Source organism: Nerophis lumbriciformis, linkage group LG15 (genome assembly GCF_033978685.3).
Source record: "Nerophis lumbriciformis linkage group LG15, RoL_Nlum_v2.1, whole genome shotgun sequence".
NCBI classification, from domain to species: domain Eukaryota; kingdom Metazoa; phylum Chordata; class Actinopteri; order Syngnathiformes; family Syngnathidae; genus Nerophis; species Nerophis lumbriciformis.
In genome coordinates this window covers 27,429,638-27,452,966 of record NC_084562.2, presented here as the reverse complement: position 1 = coordinate 27,452,966, position 23,329 = coordinate 27,429,638, and the positions used below count along the sequence as shown (strand labels likewise).

General features: G+C 36.5%; 1 protein-coding gene across 1 annotated transcript in view; it reads left to right on the top strand.

Moving 5' to 3' along the window:
• The first annotated feature begins 456 nt into the window (after positions 1-456).
• The window catches only part of cyp27c1 (cytochrome P450, family 27, subfamily C, polypeptide 1), a 78,856-nt gene continuing 55,983 nt past the window's right edge, over positions 457-23,329 (top strand). Inside the window, exons 1-3 of the mRNA XM_061974689.2 lie at positions 457-840; positions 16,638-16,828; positions 16,914-17,113. Coding sequence (XP_061830673.2) covers positions 586-840; positions 16,638-16,828; positions 16,914-17,113 — 646 coding nt within the window. The 5' untranslated portion in view covers positions 457-585. The remainder of the gene's footprint in view (positions 841-16,637; positions 16,829-16,913; positions 17,114-23,329) is intronic.

The window sequence follows — 23,329 nt, the reverse complement described above, 5'->3', positions numbered from 1 at the left end:
TAGAGCACTTTAAAGGCGGAATAGAGCAACTTCCATTGCCTCTGTTGTTAGCTGACTTTTGCTAACAGTTATTTACGATTTAGAATGCTTACATAAGGATTGTGGACAAGAGACACACTTCCAAAAAAGCCTCCTTTAAAGTAGAAAAGCCTTCTTTGAAACAAAAGTGGCAATTGAGTCGTCACATGAGTCAACAAGTGGACATTTATGAGGAAAGTGTTCACAGGAAATGACTTTTGAGTACATTAGCTTGTGTGACCACGTGCACGCTGATGTATGTTCTGTGCGTGTGATTGATCGGTGTGATGTAACGCTGTTGTAACACCCCCCCCCCCCCCCCCTAGAATCTCCCCCAATGAAAGGGTGAATCCAGCAGCCCATTTGAGGGGTAAAGAAACGCCCACATGCCTTATTCAGACTTCTCCCTCCTTCTTGCCGACCCTCTTCACGTCCTGAGGTGCCCAAAAGACGCACTTTGTCCAAAGCTCCACCACACAAGACGCTTACGTTCGCGTACGCGGTGCGCATGTGCAGGGCGCCGCCAGCTTTTTACGCACAACAACAACAATAACAACAACAACAACTATGGCGGTTTTCAATCATTTCACTGCTGGCTGCAGGAAGAAGTTCCAGGTGGAGCGGATCAACACGCAGCTCAGGGTTTTGCACAAGTCGGCTTTCGGGATCCCGTCGCCCACCACCGACGAGGACGGCGCGTCCCGCAGCGTCCTGGCGGACAAAAGCGTGAAGAGCTTGACGGAGATGCCAGGACCCAGCACCGCCTCCAACCTGCTGGAGTTCTTCTGGAGGGACGGTTTCAGCCGGATCCATCAAATCCAGGTAGCGAATTGTTCCACTCTAAAATGGTGCGTAAAATGGAACAGGACTTTTGCGTAAAAGCGCGTCAGACAGGGGCGGTCCTGGTTTTGAGGGACTCCCCCCCAGCAACTTTTTTTTTATTTAAATGGCACGATTTTTATACTTTTTCCTGTTAAAAAACTTTTTTACATTAACGTTTACAATTTAGTGCTGGTCCTCTGATAGGAAGAGTTGCACTTTTACACTATCTTTGAATTATGTAAAATGTATTGTTTTTTGCACTAAAAATGTTTTTTTTAAATAAAATTAATTAATTAAAAATACATAGTTTCAGAGCAAACCATGCATCAAATTTAATTAAATTTAAATTTTAAAAGTACAAAAATGATTTCATATGAAAAGTGTGAATTTTATTTGTATTCTAAATCGTAAATAACTGTTAGCAAAAGTCAGCTAACAACGGATGTAATGGAAGTTGCTCTATTCCGCCTATAAAGTGCTCTAAAAACTATTAAAAAACCTCCATCAAGGTTTTATATACATGCTGTAAGTATATATGTAGTATCTAGTAACATTCATAATAACATGTAATTTTTACATATGTTATATACATGCTGTAAGTATATATGTAGTATCTAGTAACATTCATAATAACATGTAATGACAAAGCTTTTTTTGGAAGTGTGTCTATATTCCACAATCATTATATAAGACAAGAACATGTTTTTTTAATACATTCTAAATTGTAAATAACTGTTAGCAAAAGTCAGCTAACAACAGAGGCAATGGAAATTGCTCTATTCCGCCTATAAAGTGCTCTAAAAACTATTAAAAAACCTCCATCAAGGTTTTATATACATGCTGTAAGTATATATGTAGTGTCTAGTAACATTCATAATGACATGTAATTTTTACATATGTTATATACATGCTGTAAGTATATATGTAGTATCTAGTAACATTCATAATAACATGTAATGACAAAGCTTTTTTTGGAAGTGTGTCTATATTCCACAATCCTTATGTAAGACAAGAGCAGGTTTTTTAATGCATTCTAAATCGTAAATAACTGTTAGCAAAAGTCGGCTAACAACAGAGGCAATGGAAGTTGCTCTATTCCGCCTATAAAGTGCTCTAAAAACTATTAAAACTTTCATCAAGGTTTTATATACATGCTGTAAGTATATATGTAGTGTCTAGTAACATTCATAATAACATGTAATTTTTACATATGTTATTTACATGCTGTAAGTATATATGTAGTATCTAGTAACATTCATAATAACATGTAATGACAAAGCTTTTTTTGGAAGTGTGTCTATATTCCACAATCCTTATGTAAGGCAAGAATATGTTTTTTTAATGCATTCTAAATCGTAAATAACTGTTAGCAAAAGTCAGCTAACAACAGAGGCAATGGAAGTTGCTCTGTTCCGCCTATAAAGTGCTCTAAAAACTATTAAAAAACCTCCATCAAGGTTTTATATACATGCTGTAAGTATATATGTAGTATCTAGTAACATTCATAATAACATGTCATTTTTACATATGTTATATACATGCTGTAAGTATATATGTAGTATCTAGTAACATTCATAATAACATGTAATGACAAAGCTTTTTTTGGAAGTGTGTCTATATTCCACAATCCTTATGTAAGACAAGAGCATGTGTTTTTAATGCATTCTAAATCGTAAATAACTGTTAGCAAAAGTCAGCTAACAATAGAGGCAATGGAAGTTGCTCTATTCTGCCTATAAAGTGCTCTAAAACTATTAAAAAACCTCCATCAAGGTTTTATATACATTCTGTAAGTATATATGTAGTGTCTAGTAACATTCATAATAACATGTAATTTTTTATATATGTTATATACATGCTGTAAGTATATATGTAGTATCTAGTAACATTCATAATAACATGTAATGACAAAGCTTTTTTTGGAAGTGTGTCTATATTCCACAATCCTTATGTAAGACAAGAACATGTTTTTTCAATGCATTCTAAATCGTAAATAACTGTTAGCAAAAGTCAGCTAACAATAGAGGCAATGGAAGTTGCTCTATTCTGCCTATAAAGTGCTCTAAAAACTATTAAAACTTTCATCAAGGTTTTATATACATGCTGTAAGTATATATGTAGTGTTTAGTAACATTCATAATAATATGTAATGTATACATATTTTATATACATGCTGTAAGTATATATGTAGTATCTAGTAACATTCATAATAACATGTAATTTTTACATATGTTATATACATGCTGTAAGTATATATGTAGTATCTAGTAACATTCATAATAACATGTAATGACAAAGCTTTTTTTGGAAGTGTGTCTATATTCCACAATCCTTATATAAGACAAGAGTATGTTTTTTTAATGCATTCTAAATCGTAAATAACTGTTAGCAAAAGTCAGCTAACAACAGAGGCAATGGAAGTTGCTCTATTCCGCCTACAAAGTGCTCTAAAAACTATTAAAAAACCTCCATCAAGGTTTTATATACATGCTGTAAGTATATATGTAGTATCTAGTAACATTCATAATAACATGTAATGAGAAAGCTTTTTTTGGAAGTGTGTCTATATTCCACAATCCTTATGTAAGACAAGAACATGTTTTTTTAATGCATTCTAAATCGTAAATAACTGTTAGCAAAAGTCAGCTAACAACAGAGGCAATGGAAGTTGCTCTATTCCGCCTATAAAGTGCTCTAAAAACTATTAAAACTTTCATCAAGGTTTTATATACATGCTGTAAGTATATATGTAGTATCTAGTAACATTCATAATAACATGTAATATTTACATATTTTATATACATGCCGTAAGTATATATGTAGTATCTAGTAACATTCATAATAACATGTAATGACAAAGCTTTTTTTGGAAGTGTGTCTACATTCCACAATCCTTATATAAGACAAGAGCATGTTTTTTTAATGCATTCTAAATCTTAAATAACTGTTAGCAAAAGTCAGCTAACAATAGAGGCAATGGAAGTTGCTCTATTCTGCCTGTAAAGTGCTCTAAAAACTATTAAAAAAACCTCCATCAAGGTTTTATATACATGCTGTAAGTATATATGTAGTGTCTAGTAACATTCATAATAACATGTAATATTTACACATTTTATATATATGCCGTAAGTATATATGTAGTATCTAGTAACATTCATAATAACATGCAATGACAAAGCTTTTTTTGGAAGTGTGTCTATATTCCACAATCCTTATGTAAGACAAGAACATGGTTTTTTAATGCATTCTAAATCGTAAATAACTGTTAGCAAAAGTCAGCTAACAACAGAGGCAATGGAAGTTGCTCTATTCTGCCTATAAAGTGCCCTAAAAACTATTAAAACTTTCATCAAGGTTTTATATACATGCTGTAAGTATATATGTAGTATCTAGTAAAATTCATAATAACATGTAATTTTTACATATGTTATATACATGCTGTAAGTATATATGTAGTATCTTGTAACATTCATAATAACATGTAATGACAAAGCTTTTTTTGGAAGTGTGTCTATATTCCACAATCCTTATGTAAGACAAGAACATGGTTTTTTAATGCATTCTAAATCGTAAATAACTGTTAGCAAAAGTCAGCTAACAACAGAGGCAATGGAAGTTGCTCTATTCTGCCTATAAAGTGCTCTAAAAACTATTAAAAAACCTCCATCAAGGTTTTATATACATGCTGTAAGTATATATGTAGTGTCTAGTAACATTCATAATAACATGTAATTTTTACATATGTTATATACATGCTGTAAGTATATATGTAGTATCTAGTAACATTCATAATAACATGTAATGACAAAGCTTTTTTTGGAAGTGTGTCTATATTCCACAATCCTTATGTAAGACAAGAGCATGTTTATTTAATGCATTCTAAATCTTAAATAACTGTTAGCAAAAGTCAGCTAACAATAGAGGCAATGGAAGTTGCTCTATTCTGCCTATAAAGTGCTCTAAAAACTATTAAAACTTTCATCAAGGTTTTATATACATGCTGTAAGTATATATGTAGTGTCTAGTAACATTCATAATAACATGTAATATTTACATATGTTATATACATGCTGTAAGTATATATGTAGTATCTAGTAACATTCATAATAACATGTAATGACAAAGCTTTTTTTGGAAGTGTGTCTATATTCCACAATCCTTATGTAAGACAAGAACATGTTTTTTTTAATACATTCTAAATCGTAAATAACTGTTAGCAAAAGTCAGCTAACAACGGAGGCAATGGAAGTTGCTCTATTCCGCCTATAAAGTGCTCTAAAAACTATTAAAAAACCTCCATCAAGGTTTTATATACATTCTGTAAGTATATATGTAGTATCTAGTAACATTCATAATAACATGTAATTTTTACATATGTTATATACATGCTGTAAGTATATATGTAGTATCTAGTAACATTGATAATAACATGTAATGAGAAAGCTTTTTTTGGAAGTGTGTCTATATTCCACAATCCTTATATAAGACAAGAGTATGTTTTTTTAATGCATTCTAAATCGTAAATAACTGTTAGCAAAAGTCAGCTAACAACAGAGGCAATGGAAGTTGCTCTATTCCGCCTATAAAGTGCTCTAAAAACTATTAAAAAACCTCCATCAAGGTTTTATATACATGCTGTAAGTATATATGTAGTATCTAGTAATATTCATAATAATATGTAATGTATACATATTTTATAAACATGCTGTAAGTATATATGTAGTATCTAGTAACATTCATAATAACATGTAATGAGAAAGCTTTTTTTGGAAGTGTGTCTATATTCCACAATCCTTATATAAGACAAGAGCATGTTTTTTTAATGCATTCTAAATCGTAAATAACTGTTAGCAAAAGTCAGCTAACAATAGAGGCAATGGAAGTTGCTCTATTCTACCTATAAAGTGCTCTAAAAACTATTAAAAAACCTCCATCAAGGTTTTATATACATGCTGTAAGTATATATGTAGTGTCTAGTAACATTCATAATAACATGTAATATTTACATATGTTATATACATGCTGTAAGTATATATGTAGTATCTAGTAACATTCATAATAACATGTAATGACAAAGCTTTTTTTGGAAGTGTGTCTATATTCCACAATCCTTATGTAAGACAAGAACATGTGTTTTTAATGCATTCTAAATCGTAAATAACTGTTAGCAAAAGTCAGCTAACAACAGAGGCAATGGAAGTTGCTCTATTCCGCCTATAAAGTGCTCTAAAAACTATTAAAAAACCTCCATCAAGGTTTTATATACATGCTGTAAGTATATATGTAGTGTCTAGTAACATTCATAATAACATGTAATTTTTACATATGTTATATACATGCTGTAAGTATATATGTAGTGTCTAGTAACCTTCATAATAACATGTAATTTTTACATATGTTATATACATGCTGTAAGTATATATGTAGTATCTAGTAACATTCATAATAACATGTAATATTTACATATTTTATATACATGCTGTAAGTATATATGTAGTATCTAGTAACATTCATAATAACATGTAATTTTTACATATGTTATATACATGCTGTAAGTATATATGTAGTGTCTAGTAACATTCATAATAACATGTAATTTTTACATATGTTATATACATGCTGTAAGTATATATGTAGTATCTAGTAACATTCACAATAACATGTAATGACAAAGCTTTTTTTGGAAGTGTGTCTATATTCCACAATCATTATATAAGACAAGAACATGTTTTTTTAATACATTCTAAATTGTAAATAACTGTTAGCAAAAGTCAGCTAACAACAGAGGCAATGGAAGTTGCTCTATTCCGCCTATAAAGTGCTCTAAAAACTATTAAAAAACCTCCATCAAGGTGTTATATACATGCTGTAAGTATATATGTAGTATCTAGTAACATTCATAATAACATGTAATTTTTACATATGTTATATACATGCTGTAAGTATATATGTAGTATCTAGTAACATTCATAATAACATGTAATGACAAAGCTTTTTTTGGAAGTGTGTCTATATTCCACAATCCTTATATAAGACAAGAGTATGTTTTTTTAATGCATTCTAAATCGTAAATAACTGTTAGCAAAAGTCAGCTAACAACAGAGGCAATGGAAGTTGCTCTATTCCGCCTACAAAGTGCTCTAAAAACTATTAAAAAACCTCCATCAAGGTTTTATATACATGCTGTAAGTATATATGTAGTATCTAGTAACATTCATAATAACATGTAATGAGAAAGCTTTTTTTGGAAGTGTGTCTATATTCCACAATCCTTATGTAAGACAAGAACATGTTTTTTAATGCATTCTAAATCGTAAATAACTGTTAGCAAAAGTCAGCTAACAACAGAGGCAATGGAAGTTGCTCTATTCCGCCTATAAAGTGCTCTAAAAACTATTAAAACTTTCATCAAGGTTTTATATACATGCTGTAAGTATATATGTAGTATCTAGTAACATTCATAATAACATGTAATATTTACATATTTTATATACATGCCGTAAGTATATATGTAGTATCTAGTAACATTCATAATAACATGTAATGACAAAGCTTTTTTTGGAAGTGTGTCTATATTCCACAATCCTTATATAAGACAAGAGTATGTTTTTTTAATGCATTCTAAATCGTAAATAACTGTTAGCAAAAGTCAGCTAACAACGGAGGCAATGGAAGTTGCTCTATTCCGCCTATAAAGTGCTCTAAAAACTATTAAAAAACCTCCATCAAGGTTTTATATACATGCTGTAAGTATATATGTAGTGTCTAGTAACATTCATAATAACATGTAATTTTTACATATGTTATATACATGCTGTAAGTATATATGTAGTATCTAGTAACATTCATAATAACATGTAATGACAAAGCTTTTTTTGGAAGTGTGTCTATATTCCACAATCCTTATATAAGACAAGAGCATGTTTATTTAATGCATTCTAAATCTTAAATAACTGTTAGCAAAAGTCAGCTAACAATAGAGGCAATGGAAGTTGCTCTATTCTGCCTATAAAGTGCCCTAAAAACTATTAAAACTTTCATCAAGGTTTTATATACATGCTGTAAGTATATATGTAGTATCTAGTAAAATTCATAATAACATGTCATTTTTACATATGTTATATACATGCTGTAAGTATATATGTAGTATCTAGTAACATTCATAATAACATGTAATGACAAAGCTTTTTTTTGGAAGTGTGTCTATATTCCACAATCCTTATATAAGACAAGAACATGTTTTTTTTAATACATTCTAAATCGTAAATAACTGTTAGCAAAAGTCAGCTAACAACAGAGGCAATGGAAGTTGCTCTATTCCGCCTATAAAGTGCTCTAAAAACTATTAAAAAACCTCCATCATGGTTTTATATACATGCTGTAAGTATATATGTAGTGTCTAGTAACATTCATAATAACATGTAATTTTTACATATGTTATATACATGCTGTAAGTATATATGTAGTATCTAGTAACATTCATAATAACATGTAATGACAAAGCTTTTTTTGGAAGTGTGTCTATATTCCACAATCCTTATATAAGACAAGAGCATGTTTTTTTAATGCATTCTAAATCGTAAATAACTGTTAGCAAAAGTCAGCTAACTATAGAGGCAATGGAAGTTGCTCTATTCCGCCTATAAAGTGCTCTAAAATCTATTAAAACTTTCATCAAGGTTTTATATACATGCTGTAAGTATATATGTAGTATCTAGTAACATTCATAATAACATGTAATTTTTACATATGTTATATACATGCTGTAAGTATATATGTAGTATCTAGTAACATTCATAATAACATGTAATGACAAAGCCTTTTTTGGAAGTGTGTCTATATTCCACAATCCTTATGTAAGACAAGAACACTTAGTTTCTTTTTTTCTAGGGGGCGCTAGAGTGCAATTTTGAGTTTTGGGGTTTGGTTTTTTGACAAAAAGTTTTGCCGTATATTACTGATGTGTGTGTAAAATTTGGTGAGTTTTGAAGTATGTTAAGGGGGTCAAATTACAGCGCAAAGTTGCGGAAAAATAATAATAACTAGAGCGCAATTTTTAAATTTTTGGTTAGGTTTTTTATTAGATCGCAATTTTTGCCAGTCCTGATGTGTGTGTTCAGTTTGGTGAGTTTTGAAGCGTGTTAAGGGGGTCAAATTATAGCTCAAAGAGGCAAAAGTGACTGTTTTTAGTACTTTTTTGTCTTGAAGGGGGAATTGCCAACTTCCTGTTGATTTTTCCTAGTGGGAGTTACAGGCAGTCTAGTTTTTTTTTTCCTAGGGGGCGCTAGAGCGCAATTTTGAGTTTTGAGGTTTGGTTTTTTGATAAAAAGTTTTGCCGTATATTACTGATGTGTGTGTAAAATTTGGTGAGTTTTGAAGTATGTTAAGGGGGTCAAATTACAGCGCAAAGTTGCGGAAGAATAATAATAACTAGAGCGCAATTTTTAAATTTTTGGTTAGGTTTTTTTATTAGATCACAATTTTTGCCAGTCCTGATGTGTGCGTTCAGTTTGGTGAGTTTTGGAGCATGTTAAGAGGGTGAAAATACAGCTCAAAGAGACAAAATTGACTGTTTTTAGTACTTTTTTGTCTTGAAGGGGGAATTGCCAACTTCCTGTTGATTTTTCCTAGTGGGAGTTACAGGCAGTCTAGTTTGTTTTTTTTCCTAGAGGGCGCTAGAGCGCAATTTTGAGTTTTGGGGTTTGGTTTTTTGACAAAAAGTTTTGCCGTATATTACTGATGTGTGTGTAAAATTTGGTGAGTTTTGAAGTATGTTAAGGGGGTCAAATTACAGCGCAAAGTTGCGGAAGAATAATAATAACTAGAGCGCAATTTTTAAATTTTTGGTTAGGTTTTTTATTAGATCGCAATTTTTGCCAGTCCTGATGTGTGTGTTCAGTTTGGTGAGTTTTGGAGCATGTTAAGAGGGTGAAAATACAGCTCAAAGAGACAAAACTGACTGTTTTTAGTACTTTTTTGTCTTGAAGGGGGAATTGCCAACTTCCTGTTGATTTTTCCTAGTGGGAGTTACAGGCAGTCTAGTTTTTTTTCCCTAGGGGGCGCTAGAGCGCAATTTTGAGTTTTGAGATTTGGTTTTTTGATAAAAAGTTTTGCCGTATATTACTGATGTGTGTGTAAAATTTGGTGAGTTTTGAAGTATGTTAAGGGGGTCAAATTACAGCGCAAAGTTGCGGAAGAATAATAATAACTAGAGCGCAATTTTTAAATTTTTGGTTAGGTTTTTTATTAGATCGCAATTTTTGCCAGTCCTGATGTGTGCGTTCAGTTTGGTGAGTTTTGAAGCGTGTTAAGGGGGTCAAATTACAGCTCAAAGAGGCAAAATGGACTGTTTTTAGTACTTTTTTGTCTTGAAGGGGGAATTGCCAACTTCCTGTTGATTTTTGCCCGCGGATATACAATTATGAAAACTAGGTCTAAGTCAGACCTACATAGAGGTTTTTGTTTCATGTCTCTCCGACCTTCCTAGTGGGAGTTACAGGCAGTCTAGTTTTTTTTCTCCTAGGGGGCGCTAGAGCGCAATTTTGAGTTTTGAGGTTTGGTTTTTTTATTAGATCGCAATTTTTGCCAGTCCTGATGTGTGCGTTCAGTTTGGTGAGTTTTGAAGCATGTTAAGGGGGTCAAATTACAGCTCAAAGAGGCAAAATTGACTGTTTTAAGTACTTTTTTGTCTTGAAGGGGGAATTGCCAACTTCCTGTTGATTTTTGCCCGAGGATATACAATTATGAAAACTAGGTGTAAGTCAGACCTACATAAAGGTTTTCGTTTCATGTCTCTACGACCTTCCTAGTGGGAGTTACAGGTAGTCTAGTTTTTTTTTTTCCTAGGGGGCGCTAGAGCGCAATTTTGAGTTTTGAGGTTTGGTTTTTTGATAAAAAGTTTTGCCGTATATTACTGATGTGTGTGTAAAATTTGGTGAGTTTTGAAGTATGTTAAAGGGGTCAAATTACAGCGCAAAGTTGCGGAAGAATAATAATAATAAAACCTTACAAATTCAATAGGTCCTTATGTCCCATTGCATAAGGACTCCCTGTGGGAGTCCTTATGCAATGGGCCATGCGGGCCCTAATAAAACCTTACAAATTCAATAGGTCCTTATGTCCAATTGCATAAGGACTCCCTGTGGGAGTCCTTATGCAATGGGCCATGCGGGCCCTAATAAAACCTTACAAATTCAATAGGTCCTTATGTCCCATTGCATAAGGACTCCCTGTGGGAGTCCTTATGTAATGGGCCATGCGGGCCCTAATAAAACCTTACAAATTCAATAGGTCTTTATGTCCCATTGCATAAGGACTCCCACAGGGAGTCCTTATGCAATGGGCCATGCGGGCCCTAATAAAACCTTACAAATTCAATAGGTCCTTATGTCCCATTGCATAAGGACTCCCTGTGGGAGTCCTTATGCAATGGGCCATGCGGGCCCTAATAAATGGTATCATTTGTCTAGGGCAGTGGTTCTCAACCTTTTTTCAGTGATGTACCCCCTGTGATTTTTTTTTTAAATTCAAGTACCCCCTAATCAGAGCAAAGCATTTTTGGTTGAAAAAAAGAGATAAAGAAGTAAAATACAGCACTATGTCATCAGTTTCTGATTTAGTAAATTGTATAACAGTGCAAAATTTTGCTCATTTGTAGTGGTCTTTCTTGAACTATTTGGAAAAAAAAAGATATAAAAATAACTAAAAACTTGAGTGATTCAATTATAAATAAAGATTTCTACACATAGAAGTAATCATCAAATTAAAGTGCCCTATTTAGGGATTATAATAGAGATCCATCTGGATTCATGAACTTAATTCTAAACATTTCTTCACAAAAAAAGAAATCTTTAACATCAATATTTATGGAACATGTCCACAAACTGAATATTGCATTGTTGCATTGTAATGAATGGAATAGCCGACTTGATTTCATGTTCAGTTTATGAACTTACATTCATATTTTGTTGAAGTATTGTTCAATAAATACATTTATAAAGGATTTTTGAATTGTTGCTATTTTTAGAATATTTAAAAAAAAATCTCACGTACCCCTTGGCATACCTTCAAGTACCCCCAGGGGTACACGTACCCCCATTTGAGAACCACTGGTCTAGGGCAGGGGTCGGCAACCTTTACCAGTCAAAGAGCCATTTTGACCAGTTTCACAAATTATAGAAAACAATGGGAGCTGCAAATTTTTTTTGAAATTTTAAATGAAATAACACTGCATACAATTTTGTTGCCCACACCTTTATGTGGAATTTGAAAACTGGTGCGGCACGCGGGTTTTAACTGAATGGCTCTTGCCAGCGTCATGCCGTGCCGTGATGGTACAGCATATAGCACCCACTATAGCCAGGGTGCCTGATCAGCCACACGTTGTATGGGGCTTCTGCTTGCTCACGTAGGTGACAGCAAGGCATACTTGGTCAACAACCACACAGGTCACACAGACGGTGGCGGTATAAAAAAAACCAAAAAACTTTAACACTCTTACTAATAATGCGCCACACTGTGAACCCACACCAAACAAGAATGACAAATAAATGTCGGGAGAACATCTGCACCGTAACACAACATAAACACAACAGGACAAATACCCAGAATCCCATGCAGCCCTAACTCTTCCGGGATACATTATACACCCCCCCGCCCCCACCAAACCCCGCCCACCTCAACCGACGCACAGAGGGGGGGTTGATGTGTGAGGGAGCAGGGTTGGGGTGGGGTTTGGTGGTAGCAGGGGTGTATAATGTAGCCCGGAAGAGTCAGGGCTGCATGGGATTCTGGGTGTTTGTTCTGTTGTGTTTATGTTGTGTTAAGGTGCGGATGTTCTCCCGAAATGTGTTTGTCATTCTTTTTTGGTTTTGGTTCAAAGTGTGGCGCATTATTAGTAAGAGTGTTAAAGTTGCTCTCTGTCTAATCCCCCTCTTGTCCCCACAATTTCCCCCTCTGTCTTCTTTTTTTTTCTCTTTCTATCCCCTCCTGCTCCGGCCCGGCTGCACTAAATGATAATATAAATACATTTAATAAAGTCAAATACAAATAAGGCAACAAGAGAAGTATCCTACACTTCTCTCATATAAAGTTGTTTTATATGGTCACCGTCAGTGTAACCTGTGTGGCTGTTGACCAAGTATGCCTTGCTGTCACATACGTGTGCAAACAGACAATGTATATTGTATAACAAGTGTTGGGCTGGCACGCTGTTAATACAGATTGTAGAGGGCGCCAAATGTTGTACCATCATGGCGCGCCCTTATTATAGCCGTAAGGGTGAAAATCGGTGAATATTAATCCCGGGAGTTTTCTGCGAGAGGCACTGAAATCCGGAAGTCTCACGGGAAAATTGGGGGGTTCAGGAAGTAAGCTGCTGAGCCGCATCAGAGTGATCAAAGATGCGGCTCCGGAGCCGCGGGTTGCCGACCCCTGGTCTAGGGCATCACGGTGGAAAAGGGGTTAGTGCGTCTGCCTCACAATACAATACAAAGGGTTCAATCCCGGGCTCGGGATCTTTCTGTGTGGAGTTTGCATGTTCTCCCCGTGACTGCGTGGGTTCTAATCCGGCTTCCTTCCACCTCCAAAGACATGCACCTGGGGATAAGTTGATTGGCAACACTAAATGGTCCCTAGTGTGTGAATGTTGTCTGTCTATCTGTGTTGGCCCTGCGATGAGGTGGCGACTTGTCCAGGGTGTACCCCGCCTTCCGCCCGATTGTAGCTGAGATAGGCTCCAGCGCCCCCCCCGCGACCCCCTGAAGGGAATAAGCGGTAGAAAATGGATGGATGGATGGATCATTTGTCTATCAAATTGTTGTACGTACGCCTCTGCATAACATTGTATCCTCATTAACAGGGAAGAAAATAAAAAATAAAGAAATACAGATCTCAGAAAGATACAACAAAAAAAAAAACTTGATTAACATTGTTTTTTTAATCTGGAACAAAAAAAGATTTAAAATGCATCAATTTGCCTGAAAAAAAAAAGGTTTCAGTCGGATCCATCAAATCCAGGTAGCAAATTGTTGCACTCTAAAATGGAACAGGACTCTGCGTAAAAAAATATTTTTTTTTGTTGTATTTTTTAGATACAATTAATTAACTAAAAATAAATAGTTAGAGAGAATTTTTTTTTTTTTTGTATTTTTTAAATACAATTAATTAACTAAAAATAAATAGTTTGAGAGCAAAACATGCATCAAATTTAATTCAATTGTAATCTAAAGAGTATAAAAATAATTACATATGAAAAGTGTGACTTTTATTTGTAATGAGGGTCCTTTTCAAACAAAATTCTGCTTAGGGGCCCCAATTTAGCTCAGTGCATCTTGATTATTTTCTGTGACGCTTCTCCTAAGAGGAACAATAATATTACTGTACTCAGTGGCAGGGGCGCCGAAAAGGGGGGGTAAAGGAGACGGATTCTAGGGGCCCATGATGGAGGGGGCCCCTAATGATGATGAAATTATAATACAGAAAAAATAATGACACTGTGCCCAAAATCCCTAGCGGCGCCCCTGCTCAGTGGCCTAGTGGTTAGAGTGTCCGCCCTGAGATCGGTAGGTTGTGAGTTCAAACCCCGGCCTGAGTCATACCAAAGACTATAAAAATGGGAGCCATTACCTCCCTGCTTGGCACTCAGCATCAAAGGTTGGAATTGGGGGTTAAATCACCAAAAATGATTCCCGGGCGCGGCCACCGCTGCTGCTCACTGCTCCCCTCACCTCCCACGGGGTGATCAAGGGTGATGGGTCAACAATACACAACAAATATCTAACGTCTCGGAACTTAAAACTGTAATTGAGACTCATAAGATTGAACAGCCGGACAGTAGTTGTCATAATCGGCTCATTTTTAAATGTTGCAATAAAAATGAGATTTTGTAACAAAAACAATTTAATATTTTTTAACACACAAAAATAAAGAAAAATTGGTACTGTTGAGTACTGGTATTGATTTCAGGTACCGGGAATTGGTTCCGTATGTAAAATGCATCAATTTGTCTGAAAAAAAAAAGGTTTTAGTCTAATCCATCAAATCCAGGTAGCAAATTGTTGCACTCTAAAATGGTGCGTAAAATGGAACAGGACTTTGCGTAAAAGCGCGTCAGACAGGGGCGGGCCTGGTTTAAATGGGGCCCTACGCGGGATTTTGAGGGACCCCCCGACCCCCTGCAACATTTTTTTTATTTAAATGAAACAATTTTTATACTTTTTACTTTTTAAAAACTTTTTTTACAACTACGTTTACTATTTAGTGCTGGTCCTCTGATAGGAAGAGTTGCACTATCTTTGAATTATGATACATTTATTGATTTTGCACTAAAACATTTTTTAAATACAATTAATTAAATAAAAATAAATAGTTTGAGAGCAAAACATGCATCAAATTTAATTCAATTGTAATCTAAAAAGTATAAAAATAATTACATATGAAAAGTGTGACTTTTATTTGTAATGAGGGTCCTTTTTGTCAAGACTTGGTCTTGGGTGTGTGCTTTTCCGGGATGCAACGGAAAGTTGGCTCGGGCGAGACGGGAATGAAGGTACATGATTTATTTATTATTATCAAAAAAAAAGGAATAAATGAAAGCGCGCACAGTGGCGGAGAATAAACTATGAAAAACAAAAGACTATAGCAAAAAAGTACAAATGAACAGCACGCACAGTGGCGGAGAACAAACTATGAAAAACAAAAAGACTATAAACATGGAACAAAAACTTACTTGGCTTGGACAAAAATAGTTGCATGAAGAATGGACATGGAAAGAATGGACAGAGCATAAATGTGGTGAGGTCGTCAGAACGACAAACTGAAAAACATTGAACTTAAATACTACAGACATGATTAACGAAAACAGGTGCGTGACTCAAGACGTGAAACAGGTGCGTGACGTGACAGGTGAAAACTAATGGGTTGCTATGGTGACAATCAAGAGTGCACAGTGAGTCCAAACGTGGAACAGGTGAAACTAATGGGGTCATCATGGAAACAAGACAAGGGAGTGAAAAGACAGAAACTAAAGAGTCCTATAACTAAACAAAACATGACTTAAAACAAAACATGATTACACAGACATGACACTTTTCAAACAAAATTCTGCTTAGGGCCCCAATTTAGCTCAGTGCTTCTTGATTATTTTCTGTGACGCTTCTCCTAAGAGGAACAATAATATTACTTTACTCAGTGGCCTAGTGGTTAGAGTGTCCGCCCTGAGATAGGTAGGTTGTGAGTTCAAACCCCGGCCGAGTCATACCAAAGACTATAAAAATGGGAGCCATTACCTCCCTGCTTGGCACTCAGCATCAAGGGTTGGAATTGGGGGTTAAATCACCAAAAATGATTCCCGGGCGCGGCCACCGCTGCTGCTCACTGCTCCCCTCACCTCCCACGGGGTGATCAAGGGTGATGGGTCAACAATACACAACAAATATCTAACGTCTCGGAACTTAAAACTGTAACTGAGACTCAGAAATGTGGTAATAAGATTGAACAGCCGGACAGTAGTTGTCATAATCGGCTCATTTTTAAATGTTGCAATAAAAAGGAGATTTTGTAACAAAAACAATTTAATATTTTTTTAACACACAAAAATACAGAAAATTGGTACTGGTATTGATTTCAGGTACCGGGAATTGGTTCCGTATGTGAACGGTTCCATGGGACATAGGTGGCAATTTAACAATGGTAAGTCGAGATTGTCAGTGACATTAAAGCTCTGAGTTTGTGGAAAACCTGAATAAAACCCAGACCAAGAAGTATAAGAAATGACCAGGTTCTTTGATGTTTGCTAGATGGAACACAGCAGGAAGTATGGGAAAATCTTCAAGTCCCACTTTGGACCACAACTGGTGGTCTCCATCGCGGACCGAGACCTGGTGGCTCAGGTGCTGCGGGCCGAGGGCGTGGCCCCTCAGAGAGCCAACATGGAGTCCTGGAAGGAGTACAGGGACATGAGGGGACGCTCCACAGGCCTCATCTCGGCGTAAGAGCGGATCAATGGAAGACTTTGTAGACTCGGTCGGCAGCAAAAGTTGTGTCTTTGACTCCAAAACCTGAACCGTCCGCAGGGAGGGCGACCACTGGTTGAAAATGCGAAGCGTCCTGAGACAACTCATCATGCGACCCCGCGACGTGGCGGTCTTCTCCGACGACATCAACCGGGTGGTAGACGACCTGGTCCAGAGACTTTGTATCCTGCGCAGCCAGCAGGCGGACGGAGTGACCGTGGTCAACGTCAACGACCTCTTCTTCAAGTACGCCATGGAAGGTAAGTCCGTCTGAAAGGAAGACTTGACTCCACCTGGTCAGACTCTCAGAACCTTTTACCTACTCGGTAGACTAGTGGTTTGAGTGTCCGCCCTGACATGGGTAGGTTGTGAGTTCAAACTATAAAAATGTAATAGTGTGAGAGTCCAGTCCATAGTGGATCTAACATAATAGTGAAAGTACAGTCCATAGTGGATCTAACATAATAGTGAGAGTCCAGTCCATAGTGGATCTAACATAATAGTGTGAGAGTCCAGTCCATAGTGGATCTAACATAATAGTGAGAGTCCAGTCCATAGTGGATCTAACATAATAGTGAGAGTCCAGTCCATAGTGGATCTAACATAATAGTGTGAGAGTCCAGTCCATAGTGGATCTAACATAATAGTGTGAGAGTCCAGTCCATAGTGGATCTAACATAATAGTGTGAGAGTCCAGTCCATAGTGGATCTAACATAATAGTGAGAGTCCAGTCCATAGTGGATCTAACATAATAGTGAGAGTCCAGTCCATAGTGGATCTAACATAATAGTGTGAGAGTCCAGTCCATAGTGGATCTAACATAATAGTGAAAGTCCAGTCCATAGTGGATCTAACATAATAGTAAGAGTCCAGTCCATAGTGGATCTAACATAATAGTGTGAGAGTCCAGTCCATAGTGGATCGAAACATAATAGTGTGAGAGTCCAGTCCATAGTGGATCTAACATAATATAGTGAGAGTCCAGTCCATAGTGGATCTAGCATAATAGTGTGAGAGTCCAGTCCATAGTGGATCTAACATAATAGTGAGAGTCCAGTCCATAGTGGATCTAACATAATAGTGAGAGTCCAGTCCATAGTGGATCTAACATAATAGTGAGAGTCCAGTCCATAGTGGATCTAACATAATAGTAAGAGTCCAGTCCATAGTGGATCTAACATAATAATAAGAGTCCAGTCCATAGTGGATCTAACATAATAGTGTGAGAGTCCAGTCCATAGTGGATCTAACATAATAGTGTGAGAGTCCAGTCCATAGTGGATCTAACATAATAGTGAGAGTCCAGTCCATAGTGGATCTAACATAATAGTGAGAGTCCAGTCCATAGTGGATCTAACATAATAGTGAGAGAGTCCAGTCCATAGTGGAGCTAACATAATAGTGTGAGAGTCCAGTCCATAGTGGATCTAACATAGTAGTGAGAGTCCAGTCCATAGTGGATCTAACATAATATTGTGAGAGTCCAGTCCATAGTGGATCTAACATATTAGTGTGAGAGTCCAGTCCATAGTGGATCTAACATAATAGTGTGAGAGTCCAGTCCATAGTGGATCTAACATAATAGTGAGAGTCCAGTCCATAGTGGATCTAACATAATAGTGTGAGAGTCCAGTCCATAGTGGATCTAACATAATAGTAAGAGTCTAATCCATAGTGGATCTAACATAATAGTAAGAGTCCAGTCCATAGTGGATCTAACATAATAGTGAGAGTCCAGTCCATAGTGGATCTAACATAATAGTAAGAGTCTAATCCATAGTGGATCTAACATAATAGTAAGAGTCCAGTCCATAGTGGATCTAACATAATAGTGTGAGAGTCCAGTCCATAGTGGATCTAACATAATAGTGTGAGAGTCCAGTCCATAGTGGATCTAACATAATAGTGTGAGAGTCCAGTCCATAGTGGATCTAACATAATAGTGAGAGTCCAGTCCATAGTGGATCCAACATAATAGTAAGAGTCCAGTCCATAGTGGGGCCAGCAGGACACCATCCCGAGCGGAGACGGGTCAGCAGCGCAGAGATGTTCCCAGCCGATGCACAGGCGAGCGGTCCACCCCGGGTCCCGACTCTGGACAGCCAGCACTTCATCCATGGCCACCGGACCTGTGCCCCCCCCCCCCCTCAAGGAAAAGGGGAGCAGAGGAGAAAAGAAAAGAAACGGCAGATCAACTGGTCTAACAGGGGGGCTATTTAAAGGCTAGAGTATACAAATGAGTTTTAAGATGGGACTTAAATGCTTCAACTGAGGTAGCATCTCTAATTGTTACCGGGAGGGCATTCCATAGTACTGGAGCCCCAATAGAAAACGCTCTATAGCCCGCAGACTTTTCTTGGGCTCTGGGAATCACTAATAAGCCGGAGTTCTTTGAACGCAGATTTCTTGCCGGGACATATGGTACAATGCAATCGACAAGATAGGACGGAGCTAGACCGTGTAGTATTTTATACGTAAGTAGTAAAACCTTAAAGTCACATCTTAAGTGCACAGGAAGCCAGTGCAGGTGAGCCAGTATAGGTATATATATATGTATATATGTATATAAAGGTGTATATACAGTATAGGCGTAATATGATCAAACTTTCTTGTTCTTGTCAAAAGTCTAGCAGTCACATTTTGTACCAACTGTAATCTTTTAATGCTAGACATAGGGAGACCCCAAAATAATACGTTACAGTAGTCGAGACGAGACGTAACGAACGCATGAATAATGATCTCAGCGTCGCTAGTGGATAAAATAGAACAAATTTTAGCGATATTACGGAGATTAAAGAAGGCCGTTTTAGTGACACTCTTAATGTGTGACTCAAAGGAGAGAGTTGTTTTAGTAACACTCTTAATGTGTGACTCAAAGGAGAGAGTTGTTTTAGTAACACTCTTAATGTGTGATTCAAACGAGAGAGTTGTTTTAGTAACACTCTTAATGTGTGATTCAAACGAGAGAGTTGTTTTAGTAACACTCTTAATGTGTGATTCAAACGAGAGAGTTGTTTTAGTAACACTCTTAATTTGTGATTCAAACGAGAGAGTTGTTTTAGTAACACTCTTAATGTGTGATTCAAACGAGAGAGTTGTTTTAGTAACACTCTTAATGTGTGATTCAAACGAGAGAGTTGTTTTAGTAACACTCTTAATGTGTGATTCAAACGAGAGAGTTGTTTTAGTAACACTCTTAATGTGTGATTCAAACGAGAGAGTTGTTTTAGTAACACTCTTAATGTGTGATTCAAACGAGAGAGTTGTTTTAGTAACACTCTTAATGTGTGATTCAAACAAGAGAGTTGTTTTAGTAACACTCTTAATGTGTGACTCAAAGGAGAGAGTTGTTTTAGTAACACTCTTAATGTGTGATTCAAACGAGAGAGTTGTTTTAGTAACACTCTTAATGTGTGATTCAAACGAGAGAGTTGTTTTAGTAACACTCTTAATGTGTGACTCAAACGAGAGAGTTGTTTTAGTAACACTCTTAATGTGTGATTCAAATGAGAGAGTTGTTTTAGTAACACTCTTAATGTGTGATTCAAACGAGAGAGTTGTTTTAGTAACACTCTTAATGTGTGATTCAAACGAGAGAGTTGTTTTAGTAACACTCTTAATGTGTGATTCAAAGGAGAGAGTTGTTTTAGTAACACTCTTAATGTGTGACTCAAAGGAGAGAGTTGTTTTAGTAACACTCTTAATGTGTGACTCAAAGGAGAGAGTTGTTTTAGTAACACGAGAGAGTTGTTTTAGTAACACTCTTAATGTGTGATTCAAACGAGAGAGTTGTTTTAGTAACACTCTTAATGTGTGATTCAAACGAGAGAGTTGTTTTAGTAACACTCTTAATGTGTGATTCAAACGAGAGAGTTGTTTTAGTAACACTCTTAATGTGTGACTCAAAGGAGAGAGTTGTTTTAGTAACACTCTTAATGTGTGATTCAAACGAGAGAGTTGTTTTAGTAACACTCTTAATGTGTGATTCAAACGAGAGAGTTGTTTTAGTAACACTCTTAATGTGTGACTCAAACGAGAGAGTTGTTTTAGTAACACTCTTAATGTGTGATTCAAATGAGAGAGTTGTTTTAGTAACACTCTTAATGTGTGATTCAAACGAGAGAGTTGTTTTAGTAACACTCTTAATGTGTGATTCAAACGAGAGAGTTGTTTTAGTAACACTCTTAATGTGTGATTCAAAGGAGAGAGTTGTTTTAGTAACACTCTTAATGTGTGACTCAAAGGAGAGAGTTGTTTTAGTAACACTCTTAATATGTGACTCAAAGGAGAGAGTTGTTTTAGTAACACGAGAGAGTTGTTTTAGTAACACTCTTAATGTGTGATTCAAACGAGAGAGTTGTTTTAGTAACACTCTTAATGTGTGATTCAAACGAGAGAGTTGTTTTAATAACACTCTTAATGTGTGATTCAAACGAGAGAGTTGTTTTAATAACACTCTTAATGTGTGATTCAAACGAGAGAGTTGTTTTAGTAACACTCTTAATGTGTGACTCAAACGAGAGAGTTGTTTTAGTAACACTCTTAATATGTGATTCAAACGAGAGAGTTGTTTTAGTAACACTCTTAATGTGTGACTCAAAGGAGAGAGTTGTTTTAGTAACACTCTTAATGTGTGACTCAAAGGAGAGAGTTGTTTTAGTAACACTCTTAATATGTGACTCAAACGAGAGAGTTGTTTTAGTAACACTCTTAATGTGTGATTCAAAGGAGAGAGTTGTTTTAGTAACACTCTTAATGTGTGACTCAAAGGAGAGAGTTGTTTTAGTAACACTCTTAATGTGTGATTCAAACGAGAGAGTTGTTTTAGTAACACTCTTAATGTGTGACTCAAAGGAGAGAGTTGTTTTAGTAACATTCTTAATGTGTGATTCAAACGAGAGAGTTGTTTTAGTAACACTCTTAATGTGTGATTCAAACGAGAGAGTTGTTTTAGTAACACTCTTAATGTGTGATTCAAAGGAGAGAGTTGGGTGGAAGATAATAGCCAGATTCTTTACTGATTCGCCTTGTGTAATTGTTTGGTTGTCAAATGTTAAGGTGGTATTATTAAATAAATGTCGGTGTTTAGCAGGACCGATAATCAGCATTTCCGTTTTCTTGGCGTTGAGTTGCAAGAAGTTAGCGGACATCCATTGTTTAATTTCATTAAGACACGCCTCCAGCTGACTACAATCCGGCGTGTTGGTCAGCTTTAGGGGCATGTAGAGTTGGCTGTCATCAGCATAACAATGAAAGCTAACACCGTATTTGCGTATGATGTCGCCTAGCGGCAGCACGTAAATACTAAAGAGTGCAGGGCCAAGAACCGAACCCTGAGGAACTCCGCACGTTACCTTAACATAGTCCGAGGTCACATTGTTATGGGAGACACATTGCATCCTGTCAGTAAGATAAGAGTTAAACCACAACAAAGCTAAGTCTGACATACCAATACGTGTTTTGATACGCTCTAATAAAATATTATGATCGACGGTATGGAAAGCAGCGCTAAGATCAAGAAGCAGCAACATAGATGACGCATCAGAATCCATGGTTAGCAGTAGATCATTAGTCATTTTTGTGAGGGCTGTCTCCGTAGAGTGATTTGCCCTGAAACCGGATTGAAAAGGTTCACAGAGATTGTTAGACACTAAGTGTTCATTTAGCTGCTGTGCGACAATTTTTTCGAGGATTTTCGAAATAAAGGGAAGGTGGGACACCGGTCGGTAGTTTACCATGAGGTCAGGATCAAGGTTAGGTCTTTTGAGCACTTACACTTGTTTAAATCGGGGTCCACGTTAATCAATTCATGGTACACATATATACTATCATCATAATACAGTCATCACACAAGTTAATCAGAGTATATGCATTGAATTATTTACAATCCGGGAGGTGGGTAGTGGAGGGGGTTGGGGTAGTTGGGTTGCTATCATCACTTCAGTCATCAACAATTATATCATCTGAGAAATGGACATTGAAACAGTGTAGGTGTGACTTGGTAGGATATGTACAGCGAGCAGTGAACATAGTGAGTTCAGAAAGCATAAGTACAAGTATACACATTTGATTATTTATATGTTGTGGTTATGGCGGTCATTTACGTTATGGAAGTAGTTTGACATGTACTTCGGTATCAGGGAGGTGTAGCGGATTTTATAGACCAGGCTCAGTGCAAGTTGTTTTACTCCGTCCTCCACCCTGAGCCAGCCCACTTTGGAGAAGTGGGTAACAGTGAGGTGTGATCTGGGGTGGAGGTCTAGAAGTAATCTGACCAGTGACGTGCGGTGAGGTTGATGACTGGTGAGGCACTGACTTCATCACAGTCAGATTTACAAACATATGAACCCTAAAGAGTATCTTATTCACCATTTGATTGGCAGCAGTTAACGGGTTATGTTTAAAAGCTCATACCAGCATTCTTCCCTGCTTGGCACTCAGCATCAAGGCTTGGAATTGGGGGTTAAATCACCAA